This window comes from Bombina bombina, chromosome 3 (genome assembly GCF_027579735.1).
Source record: "Bombina bombina isolate aBomBom1 chromosome 3, aBomBom1.pri, whole genome shotgun sequence".
In the NCBI taxonomy this organism is placed as follows: Eukaryota; Metazoa; Chordata; class Amphibia; order Anura; family Bombinatoridae; genus Bombina; species Bombina bombina.
In genome coordinates, this window is record NC_069501.1 from 659,312,187 (window position 1) to 659,324,954 (window position 12,768).

General features: G+C 38.0%; 1 protein-coding gene across 1 annotated transcript in view; it reads right to left on the minus strand.

Moving 5' to 3' along the window:
* TRIM37 (tripartite motif containing 37) overlaps positions 1 to 12,768 on the minus strand; it is a 1,136,753-nt gene that overhangs the window by 1,074,463 nt on the left and 49,522 nt on the right. The window contains exons 2-3 of the mRNA XM_053707386.1: positions 4,896 to 4,997; positions 3,101 to 3,141 (exon numbers count right to left, since the gene is read on the minus strand). Of these exons, the coding sequence (XP_053563361.1) occupies positions 3,101 to 3,141; positions 4,896 to 4,997 (143 nt within the window). The remainder of the gene's footprint in view (positions 1 to 3,100; positions 3,142 to 4,895; positions 4,998 to 12,768) is intronic.

Here is a 12,768-nt window from a genome sequence, read left to right on the forward strand (position 1 = left end):
TAAGGTAACCCTCTAATTTTTTATCCATTGGATCTGAAAAAGCACAGCTATCCTCCACCGGGATAGTGGTACGCTTAGCTAAAGTAGAAACTGCTCCCTCCACCTTAGGGACCGTTTGCCATAAGTCCCGTGTGGTGGCGTCTATTGGAAACATCTTTCTAAATATTGGAGGGGGTGAGAACGGCACACCGGGTCTATCCCACTCCTTAGTAACAATTTCAGTTAGTCTCTTAGGTATAGGAAAAACGTCAGTACTCGCCGGTACCGCAAAGTATTTATCCAACCTACACAATTTTTCTGGTATTGCAACAGTGTTACAATCATTAAGAGCCGCTAAAACCTCCCCTAGTAATACACGGAGGTTCTCCAATTTAAATTTAAAATTTGAAATATCTGAATCCAATCTGTTTGGATCAGAACCATCACCCACAGAATGAAGCTCTCCGTCCTCATGTTCTGCAAGCTGTGACGCAGTATCAGACATGGCCCTAGTATTATCAGCGCACTCTGTTCTCACCCCAGAGTGATCACGCTTGCCTCTTAGTTCTGGTAATTTAGCCAAAACTTCAGTCATAACAGTAGCCATATCTTGTAATGTTATCTGTAATGGCCGCCCAGATGTACTAGGCGCCATAATATCACGCACCTCCCGGGCGGGAGATGCAGGTACTGACACGTGAGGCGAGTTAGTCGGCATAACTCTCCCCTCGCTGTTTGGTGAAATTTGTTCAATTTGTACAGATTGGCTTTTATTTAAAGTAGCATCAATACAGTTAGTACATAAATTTCTATTGGGCTCCACCTTGGCATTGGAACAAATGACACAGATATCTTCCTCTGAATCAGACATGTTTAACACACTAGCAATAAACTTGCAACTTGGTTACAATCTTATTTAACAAAAACGTTTTTAATCACAGTCAATATATAAGTCTCACAGCTCTGCTGAGAGAATCTACCTCCCTCCAAAGAAGTTTGAAGACCCCTGAGATCTGTTAGAGATGAACCGGATCATGCAGGAAATACAAGAGTAACTGACTGGAATTTTTTGATGCGTAGCAAAGAGCGCCAAAAACGGCCCCTCCCCCTCACACACAGCAGTGAGAGAGAAACGAAACTGTCACAATTAAAACAAGCAACTGCCAAGTGGAAAAATAATGCCCAAATATTTATTCACTCAGTACCTCAGAAAATGCAAACGATTCTACATTCCAGCAAAAACGTTTAACATAATAAATACCTATTAAAAGGTTTAATGTACTTTTAACAGAGTAATTCCGGTGAAATACCATCCCCAGAATACTGAAGTGTAGAGTATACATACATGTCATTATAACGGTATGGCAGGATTTTCTCATCAATTCCATTCAGAAAATAAAAACTGCTACATACCTCAATGCAGATTCATCTGCCCGCTGTCCCCTGATCTGAAGCTTTTACCTCCCTCAGATGGCCGAGAAACAGCAATATGATCTTAACTACTCCGGTTAAAATCATAGTAAAAACTCTGGTAGATTCTTCTTCAAACTCTGCCAGAGAGGCAATAACACGCTCCGGTGCTATTGTAAAATAACAAACTTTTGATTGAAGTTATAAAAACTAAGTATAATCACCATAGTCCTCTCACACATCCTATCTAGTTGCTGGGTGCAAGAGAATGACTGGGAGTGACGTAGAGGGGAGGAGCTATATGCAGCTCTGCTGGGTGAATCCTCTTGCATTTCCTGTTGGGGAGGAGTTATATCCCAGAAGTAATGATGACCCGTGGACTGATCACACATAACAGAAGAAATTGGGATTTTCTCATTCTGAGAGCTAGAGATACACACTGCAGACTTCTCCAGGATAACCCTGCTACATATATACATATATTTAGCTCATAAGACCTGCAAAAATATGTACTTCAAACTAACTTGATAAACATGGTTGGTCTTGTTAACAGACTCAAGCCTGGATTGGCTGCTCCAAATAAAGCAATTGGTGGGTGGAGTTTTGTTACGGCAAATCAATAGCAGTAAACACAATGTTAATTTATTTTTAAAATGTTTATAGTTGGCCGATTTGTTATTCTGTAGCAAGTCAACAGAAATGTACTTACAAGGTGTTTACTGTCTTTTTATTACTATAGCCATAACCAGTTGTGCATGTGATGCTGAGGAAGAGGAGCCTAGCCCCAGACTCACATGTGAGCTGGCACCCTATTGACCCTGCACCTCCTCACTCTACTGTAGTGCAGCTGTTGAATGGGTGTAAACTGGAAAACAATTTCATTCCAAAGCAAGAATTTATTATTAACCAGTAGGGATGTTCCTTACTCAATAGACTGCTTCCCTATCTTACATGCAAGCTGAAAAGAAGTCTGGGGAAATTGTAATTCTTACAAATTAAGAAGGGGGGATAATTATTGCTTTTGTAAATGATCCATGAAAATCAAATTAAAGCATGTAAATTAAAACGTAATTAATACATCATTGAAGTAATCCAAAGCTGTACAAAGTTCAACAATGGGAGTAAAAACAAATACGCAAACCAATATAGCGCCAGATTACGAGTGGATCGTTATTTTACGCTCCCGCTCAAGCGTTAACTGTGCTAGAAGTAAACTTTTTTGCGCATCTGGTTCCGCTCATATTATGAGTTCGCATTTACTTTCAACATGTGATACGAGCCCAATTTAACGCGCTTTACTCATAATCTTTTCATAATGGATTTTATTTTAGGTATTTAACTTTCAACTTAATATTTTTTTATTTTTTTTTAAATGAAACTTACATTTATGTGTCAGCTTAGTACAAGTGCCCAAAGCATTAAACAACATTGTTGGCTGGTTTCATTGGCTACAATTAGTGCTTTGAGTTAATTTTTTCTAGAAATGCATGCTATGTATAAGAAAGCAAGCATTCAATGTTGATACGCACTATAGGTTTAAAATAATATTTCTATTATGTCCCTCTAAAACCAGGAACCTATGGCTCTAGAACATTTTTGATTATACTCAGTCACTAAGTCATTAAAGCATATTGGTAAAGGAACACTTTAAACACAAAAGATTTATATTAAAAAAAAAAAAATTGCGTTTCTGAACAAATGTAAATGTTACCTGCAATGTGGACACTGAGCTCTTTGTTCGGTTAGCCATCTCTATGATTTAAAAAAAAAAAAATAGTTTAACATTTTGTCCAAACAGAAGAAAAATTTAGATGTGTGATCCTCTTTAAAACACATTTTCAAAAATGTTATCAGGCATAAATTTAAAAAGCAGTCTCAGTTTTACATGCCCTTTGTCTATCTAGGAGAATAAAAGTGGTAACTGGGCGGGGATTTAAATATGAAAAGCAAGAATAAAGTAATGGAAAATACTGCCCCAACTGTATAAGCCTTTATCTTTGATATGTAGCTTTGTTGCAAACTTAAAAGGGACAGTCAACACCCGGCAGAACTTAAATACCATCATTTAGATACTCGGAATAAGATGCGCCTGCACCACCTCCCATGTTAAATACTTCTAACGATATGGAGTAAACGTCCATATGTTTTTTCATGCTGTAGACATGGCCGCCAAACTCCTCCCCCTCTTCCTTCGTCCTCCTTCTCTATAGAACTCAATGCTCATTCGCGTTCTTGCTAATGCGTATGCGTATTAGAAATTCCTGTCCGCTCGCAAGCAGAAATTTGAACTGCTGCTGGGAATCGCTGTGACCGCGGGTAAAGAATCCGACCGAGGATTCTATTCTGATTGGCTGTTTATTTTAAAAAGAAATGTATTACGTTATGTTGGGTGGAGTTTGGTGGCCATGTCTACAGCTGAAAAACGCTGTGCTGTGGACGAATACTCCATATCGTTAGAGGTATTTAACATGGGAGGTGGTGCAGGCGCATCTTATTCTGAGTATCTAAATGATAGTATTAAAGGGACAGTCACATCCAAAAAAACTTGCATGATTTAAATAGGGCATTTCATTTTAAACAACTTTCCAATTTACGTTTATCACCAAATTTGCTTTGTTCTCTTGGTATTCTTAATTGAAAGCTAAACCTAGGAGGTTCATATGCTAATTTCTAAGACCTTGAAGACTGCCTCTAATCTGAATGCATTTTGGCCACTAGAGGGCATTAGTTCATATGTTCCATATAGATAACATTGAGCTCATGCACGTGAAGTTAGCCTGGAGTGAGCACTGATTGGCTAAAATGCAAGTCTGTCAAAAGAACTGAAATAAGGGGGCAGTCTGCAGAGGCTTAGATACAAGGTAATCACAGAGGTAAAAAGTGTATTTCTATAACAGTGTTAGTTATTCAAAACTGGGGGAATGGGTAATAAAGGGATTATCTTTCTTTTTAAACAACAATAATTCTGGTGTTGACTGTCCCTTTAAGTTCTGCCGGGTGTTGACTGTCCGTTTAAGTGATGGTAAATTCACATAGATGAGATGACTTTATATAAATTATTTTATTATTACATATATATTTATGCCAAAATAATTGTCCAGTTTGCATTATTTCTATAACTTTTTTATTTCTCAATCCTGCACCGTTACCTGTGCTCCGGCCACCTCACTGTGAAAATGTTACTACTGTCATTTTGACTGGCGTATGGTTCCCCAATAGGGGATGCACCATATGCCCTATGTAAAATAGTATCATCATGCTCCCATGCCTGTACTTAAAAGCCACATCGGGCAGAAGTTCCACTGCGCAAGTGCAGTTTTAGCTATGATCCTAACGCAGCTTAGAGTAAACCATTTCAGAATTGTTTATTTTTGCCATTTACATAATATATCCACTCCGCATAGTGCTTGAGAGAAGGTTATCAGCTACTGTTTGTACTTCTTTTTCACTTCATAATTAGAATTATATACTGAGCTGCACAAAAAATAAAAGATGTCAGCACTTACCCGGATACAACTAAAGCAGCATAGCTTGGAGCAGTGTGGACAGAGACGAGCATCACGCAGCTTTTCCATGCATATGAAGCATCTAAAGACTTCAGCTATACTCTGAATAAAAGAGAGCAAAGTAATTAAATGGTGGGGTTATGTTTTTGCAATTGACAGAAAGGTAAAAAAAAAAAAAAAGGAGGAGGAAAGGATATATTAATTTGCAGTAAACAATAAAAATTGATATGTGGGTGTACACTGAATGAAACAAAATAAATTTAAAATGCACCTTAGCGGATTAAAGGGATACTAAACCAAAAATGTTTCTTTTATGATTCGGATAGAGCATGCATTTTTAAGCAACTTCTATTATCAATATTTCCTTGTTCTCTTGGAATCTTTATTTAAAAAAGCAGGAATGAAGAGGCGGGGCGTAGCCGTGCAGGGACATGGCCGCTGTATAGAAAAGCTCCGTGCAAGCCATAGGTCTCTAGACGAATAAGCATAGTCAAAACTGGGAATTTACACTTCAAATGCCTATGCTTTGCCAGATGAACCTTGCTCACAGATTCCGGTGAGCCGAAAACGAAGAAAAAGAGCTCCGTAATTGTAAAACAGACAAACCGCTATACTGAGTGGGGCAGACTACAATATGGCACGAGGCAAATGATTTTCCTACAAAAATAGTGTAAAGTATTGAGATCTCTGCTCAACAACCTAACTATACTACCACCTGGATCTGCAAGTTCCTTGCAGCGGGATCTATTTGGAGGAGATTGATCGCAAGCGGTGCACCGCCATTACGCAAGACCACGCGGTAAGGCAATTTGGGAACAAGAGGGAGGAAAATACAGCACGATCAGAGAGGGAAAAAATAACTCACTATAGATCTTGGTCTAAGAAGTTTTAAAGGGTCGGCACCTAACACACATATCCTGGCCACGGTAAAATAAACTGATACCTTTAGAACAGGCCAGTGCAGTGTAAATAAAGCAAACAGTGAACGAGAAGGGGCCACGGTGGAGTGTGAGAGGTGTATTTGGATTGACTATCAAAACCATATAACTTTAATTCTATCGATATCCACTCTCTTGCAGACACCCACTTTCTGAGACACACAATAGTAAGAACCTTGCTAAATCTCCTTCCCCAAACCATATATTGAAACAGCCTGAAACCCATAATATACAGGCCGCATAACTCGACAATGACAGCAAAGAAAAACACTAAAGCGGACAAAAAACTAACAGGCGTCACATCAGTGAATTCTTTCTTCACTAGACAAGAAACAGAGACACATGAACAGGTGCAATCACCCCTAGGAGACGAACCTTCACAACAAGAACTGCGCTTTGTTACACATCCTACAAACTCAGACCAACTGTCTCAGATACAATCTACTATCTCACTATTACCCTCTAAGTCTGATCTCGCTGAGCTAAAAACATTTATTAAAACTGAAATGTCATCTCTGAGGAAAGACATAAATGAAATGGGGTCAAAACTTGAATACTTAGAAGAAGAACAGGATTCACTGAATAATATTGTGTCTGATGTCAATCACCAGCTGACAAGACACGAATCCATAGTTCAATCTCTCCAATTGAAAGTAGAAGATTTGGATAACCGTAACCGACGCAGCAACTTAAGAATAAGAGGTGTCCCAGAAGAAGCTACTAAGGAATCGCTGCCTTCCTACCTCTTGCAAATGTTTGAATATATTGCCCCAAATGTCAAGCTATCTGAAACATCAATGGAAAGGGCACATAGGGCCCTCAAACCACTCCCTATCCCACCAAAACCTCCCAGAGATATCATTATCAAATTTACAAACTATTTAGACAAGGAGGCTATCTGGAAACAAGTGCGACTCCAAAGAGAAATCAGATTTCAAACATACAGTATTCAAATATTCCAAGACATCAGCCCAGCCACCATAGAAAGAAGAAAAGAAATTCGCTTCATCACCCAAAGACTACAAGAAAGGAAGGTGAAATACAGATGGGGATTCCCCTTCAGCCTAATTGTACAGAAGGAAGGTAGAACATACATATACAAAGACCCAACAGACATAGACTCATTTTCTAAAGGCTTGAACATTGATTTTCCACAATTTGACCCCCCGAATTCAAATACACACCAGAATGGCCCCCCTCTCCCTCAGAGACCACATTGGTCAACTGTTCAACGAAAGAAGAAAAAGACAGAAGATATTGCTTCAGACATATAAAGATGTTCGACAAGATCTGATAAGTATATAGAAAGTTATGTATTACTGTTGTTTGTTGTTGATTTAAACTTAGAATTAGGCATTGAGAACTCATTAGTCACCTCTTGAATTCATGAACATTAGATGAACAGACTCGATCACGATATGACAAACATACCAAAGAACAGACTACCTATGTGATCAAAATATTATCCTTAACTTGAGAGGTTATACCTGTTATTTTGTTGAAAAGTTTACGTTACCATTATACCAAAAGTCATATAAACAGAAATGTTTTGTTTTAATGTTCTAAGTCTTGAATAAGAGATTGGGTTATTATTAACGAAACAATTAAGATATGAGAAACTAAAAAGCCCTTGATTGGTTGCTATGAAGGTAATAGCAACAACAGACTTAGGTAGTAAGATACTCAGAAGATCATAAACATTGAGATAATGAGAAACAGTTGTTTATTTAAAACCAGTTGAACAATATTGTCATACCCAAACACACAGATTATAATGTTTAGATACTATAGTGTATAACTAAGTAATTCCCTACATGTTATATTTACCTATGAGCTAGAGACCTACAAAATGGCTTGCTACCTCATGATTGTTATTGTGATGACTCTAATTTTTATTTTCGTTTTTATTTGTTTTTCCTTTTTCTCAAATCTCTTCTCTCCATACCTAGTTGGCGGTCCTGTCCTATCCTGCAACCATAAAGCACTTTATAGAAAAAATACTTGTGTAAGTAACCTATATCCTATCTATATTAATCTCACATTTCATTCGGATTATGGCTAAACAAATAAAACATATCACACACACTAACGAATTGCAACTATACTCCATCAATGCAAAAGGTCTTAATATACCACAAAAGAGATCCTTGGTACTGAGAGATGGTCGTAGCCAGAAAGCAGATGTGTTGTTTCTCCAAGAAACACACTTTAGAAAAGGAAGAGAACCCAATACATTTGCTAGCCAGTTCGGAATCTGCTTTTGGGCTTCACATCACAAACATAAGAAACAAGGTGTTGGTATCATAATCAAAAGAGGTATCCCCTTCACAGAACTAAACACCATCAGAGATAGAGAGGGTAGATATATTATAATTGTCGGTATACTCTATAACCGACCAGTGACACTGGCTTCAATATATGCGCCTAACACAGGCCAACACAAATTCATTAAAAAAATCACTAATAAAATTTTAGATTACCAGAAAGGTCCACTTTTAATGTGTGGGGATTTTAACATAGTTTTAAACCCGGAAATAGACAGCTCTTCACAGCGATCATCACTACCTACCTCACAGTTAAATAAAATAAAAACATATCTCAAACAAATTGTCGCCCAAGATGTCTGGAGAACCCTCCATCCGTCCAGTAGGGACTATACATTTTACTCATACCCTCATGTGACTTACACTAGAATAGATTACATGTTTACAGACGTAAGTGGCCTGGCACTATTTAAATCAGCTAAAATTAACCCAATCACTTGGTCAGACCACTCAGCGGTGGTGAGCTCCCTCATATGGCCATCTAAACCCATAAAAGATTTTGTTTGGCGATTAGATGATTATTTACTTACCGACCCTATCAATACACTAAAAATTGATAAAGCTCTAACGGAATACTTCCAATTAAATACCTCACCATTAACATCTCCTCAAACATTGTGGGAAGCACACAAAAGCATCATACGAGGTGAAATGATGGCCATAAAAGCTTACCATAATAAACTTAAAAGGGAAGCAATTAAGACATTCTTAGATAAAATCCAACAATTGGAAGACAGACATAAACATGCTCCTTCTAGTAAGGAGATACTAAGGGAACTGACCATCGAAAAGCAAAAACTAGCATCACACCTATCTAAAGAAATTAAGAGAAAAGCATTTTATAACCGACAAAGACAATATGAGGGCCGCAATAAATTCGGGAGGCTTTTAGCAAGGTACCTTAAACACAAAAACCACAAAAAATATATTTTACACATTACTGACGAACAAGGGCAATCTCAATACTCTACACCTAAAATAGCACGAGTATTTCAGAAATTTTTCCAAAACTTATACAATATTAGAAATAACCCACACCATCAATCAGAAAACCCTCAATTACGACCAATCGCAATAGATAATTACCTTAAACAATTAAAACTTCCAACTATCACTCCCGAACAAAAAGATACTTTAGATGAACCCCTGACGGTAGAAGAAATAAACCTAGTAATTAAAGATTTACCCACAGGGAAATCTCCGGGCCCAGATGGCTTTACTCATAAGTACTACACTACATTTAGAGAGACACTATCCCCACAGATGCTAAAATACTTCCAATCTATAGAGTCCTCCAGCGGGTTTTCGGATAGGGCCTTAGAGGCCCATATAACACTCATACCAAAACCAAATAAATCCACTTCTCTACCCGCAAACTATCGTCCCATTTCATTATTGAACACGGACATCAAGATATTTGCTAAAATTCTATCACATAGACTGAACAAAATTCTCCCCCACATAATACATTTTGATCAGGTTGGTTTTGTTCCGGGCCGCGAAGCCAAAGACAATACAGTGAGAGCAGTACACCTTATCCATTATGTCACCAAAGAAAAAATACCATCTCTATTCTTGTCTACTGATGCCGAAAAGGCTTTCGATCGTATAGCATGGGACTTCTTAAAAGCTACGTTATTACAGTTAGGCCTAGGCCACCAAATTATAACCCGTATTTTCTCACTTTACTCTCAACCGAGCGCCCGCATACTGATAAATGGATCCTTATCCGACCCCTTTACTATAACTAATGGAACACGTCAGGGATGCCCCCTTTCACCTCTTTTGTTTACCTTTGTAATAGAGACATTAGCAACTAGTATTAGGAACAACCCACAAATACACGGTATTAACATTGGCTCACAACAATATAAAGTCTCTCTCTTCGCAGATGATATGCTTCTCTCCATCACAGATCCCAAAGAATCACTCCCACCAATAAACCAAGAACTAGAGATTTTCCACACATTGTCAAATTTTACCATTAATAAGGCCAAATCTGAAATGCTAAGTATAAATATTGATAAACATGACATATACAATATAAAACAGCTCACATCATTCTCATGGTGTAATGCTTCACTTAAATATCTAGGAGTCAAACTAGCGCCAACCTACGATGATATGTTCAATATGAACTACGTACCTCTTAAAAAGACAATTATAAACGACCTCTCTTCGTGGAGATCTAAGCAGATATCTTGGTTGGGACGTATTGAGGTTATTAAAATGAACATATTCCCGAGAATACTTTACTACTTACAAACACTACCCATCCCATTACCCACCACCTATTTACCCTCCATACAAAAAGCTTTTAATGATTACATTTGGAACAAGAAGCCACCTAGAATAAACAAAAACATAATGTATTCACCCAGATCTCAGGGGGGAATGGGAGTCCCGAATCTCGAGTTGTATAGACAAGCAATTGTTTTGCAGAGAGTTCTGGACTGGAATATTCACTATCAACACAAACGCTGGATTTCTTTAGAACATCTAATTCACCAAAAGCCCCATCTAGGTAGATTGTGTTGGGACATCTCCAACAAACCCCAGCTCAAAACTGATATTAACCCGATAACGAATGAAACATTTAAGACATGGGACAAAATCATTAACACATCCTTATTTATTTCCTCCAAACCATCCCCACTGACATCCCTTCTGGAGAATGGGGAGTTTATATTGTATCCGCCTGCTACTACAATAGATCCAATAAACCAAACCACAGATATAACAGTACGGACCATGATTACAAACGAATCAATTCGCACACAGTCAGATTTGATTGCAGACGGACATGAATGTTTCTCCAATTGGTTCACATACCGACGAGCTAGAAACTATATACTTAAACACAAAGATTATAATAATATGTCTAGACCGTTGACAAACTTTGAATCTTTATGCATACAAACACCACCACTCAGACATACACTATCCTTCATTTACAAACTATTATCTCAGAAACCCCCGGGGTATATCCCACTATTTTTGGAAAAATGGGAAACAGACCTAGGTACCATAATAACACCCCAAACGAGCCACGCCATCCTACAAGCTACTAGAAAATCATCTATCTCATCCTCTATTCTAGAAATTAATTTCAAACTCTTACATAGATGGTACTTTACTCCAAAGAAATTACACAGATTATTTCGCTCCCATCCAAACACATGCTGGAGATGCGGTCATGTAGATAGTAATGATGCACATATGTGGTGGTGGTGTAATGACATTCAAAACTTCTGGCGACAAGTAATTAAAGAAATAGAATCCATCCTGGAGATTGTTCTCCCTCTAGACCCTTTGATATGGCTCCTGAATAAACCCCCAAACATTAAACATAAACCTTATTTACGGTTGTTCACGATAATGACAAATGGAGCGAAAATACTAATAGCCAAAAATTGGAAAAGTAATAAAGGCCCCTCATTAGGTATGTGGGTTGGTAAAGTTACAGACCTTTTAGATCTCGAAGAATATTATTACCTCAAGAATGCCAAAATGGATACATATGCAGAGATATCCCAAATCTGGGAAACCTACAAACACTCAAAGTAAAACCTATGAACATGTCTCAGACTGGTTGCAGGTGGGACGGGACCCGCCCACCACTTTCTTTCCCTTTTACCTTTTCACTGGAAACCCTTAACCCCTTTTTTTCTTTTTTCCCCCTTTCCTCTCTAAACTAATATGATAAGTTCATATGTCCAGAATTCCTAAATTGTACATGTAAATGTAAGAAAATACAAGACAACTATTGAACATGTTTAATGGAGGAGCTGCGTCTCCCATTCCTTGTATGTTACTTTATTACTTTCAATAAAGTTGTTGGAAAAAAAAAAAAAAAAAAAAAAAAAAAAGCAGGAATGAAAGCTTAGGAGCCGGGCCATTTTTGGTTCAGAACCCTGGATAGCGCTTGCCGATTGGTGGTTACACATTTAGCCTCTTTCAAGTAACTTGATCCACCTATGTTTACGCCCTAAACATTAAAACAGAAACCGCTCTCACTAAAGTAACAAATTATCGGTTATCTAAAGCAAAGGGGCACTACTCCTTACTAATTCTTCTGGACCCATCTGCTACTTTCAACATAGTTAACATCTTCTCCTAGTAAAAATCGTACATTCATTTTCATCCGAGACACAGACCTCTCCTGGTTTGCTTCATATCTCTCAAACCGCTCGTTTTCAGTTTCCTTTAACAGCATATTACTCTGATCCTTTGCCTCTCTCAGTTGGAGTACCACAAGGCTCTGTCTCAAGGTTCCATGCTTCTTTTTTTTCTATACAACCTCCTTATATCCTCCTTTGGATTTCAGTACTATTTATATGCTAATGATAACTAAATCTATCTTTTCTCTATCCTGATATCTCTTCATCTTTACTCAACCAAATTACCAAAAATCTCTCTGCAATTTCCTCTTGGATGTTCTCAAACTAGCTACAACTATATCTGTCAAACTGAACTGCTTCTTAATCCCACCTCCCCTTCAAGATATGCGACACCTGACATTTCTCTGACAGTTGGAGACTCTATTATTAACACCTCACGCCAGGTCTGCAGTCTTGGGGTCACACTTGATTCAGAGCTCACATTCACCCC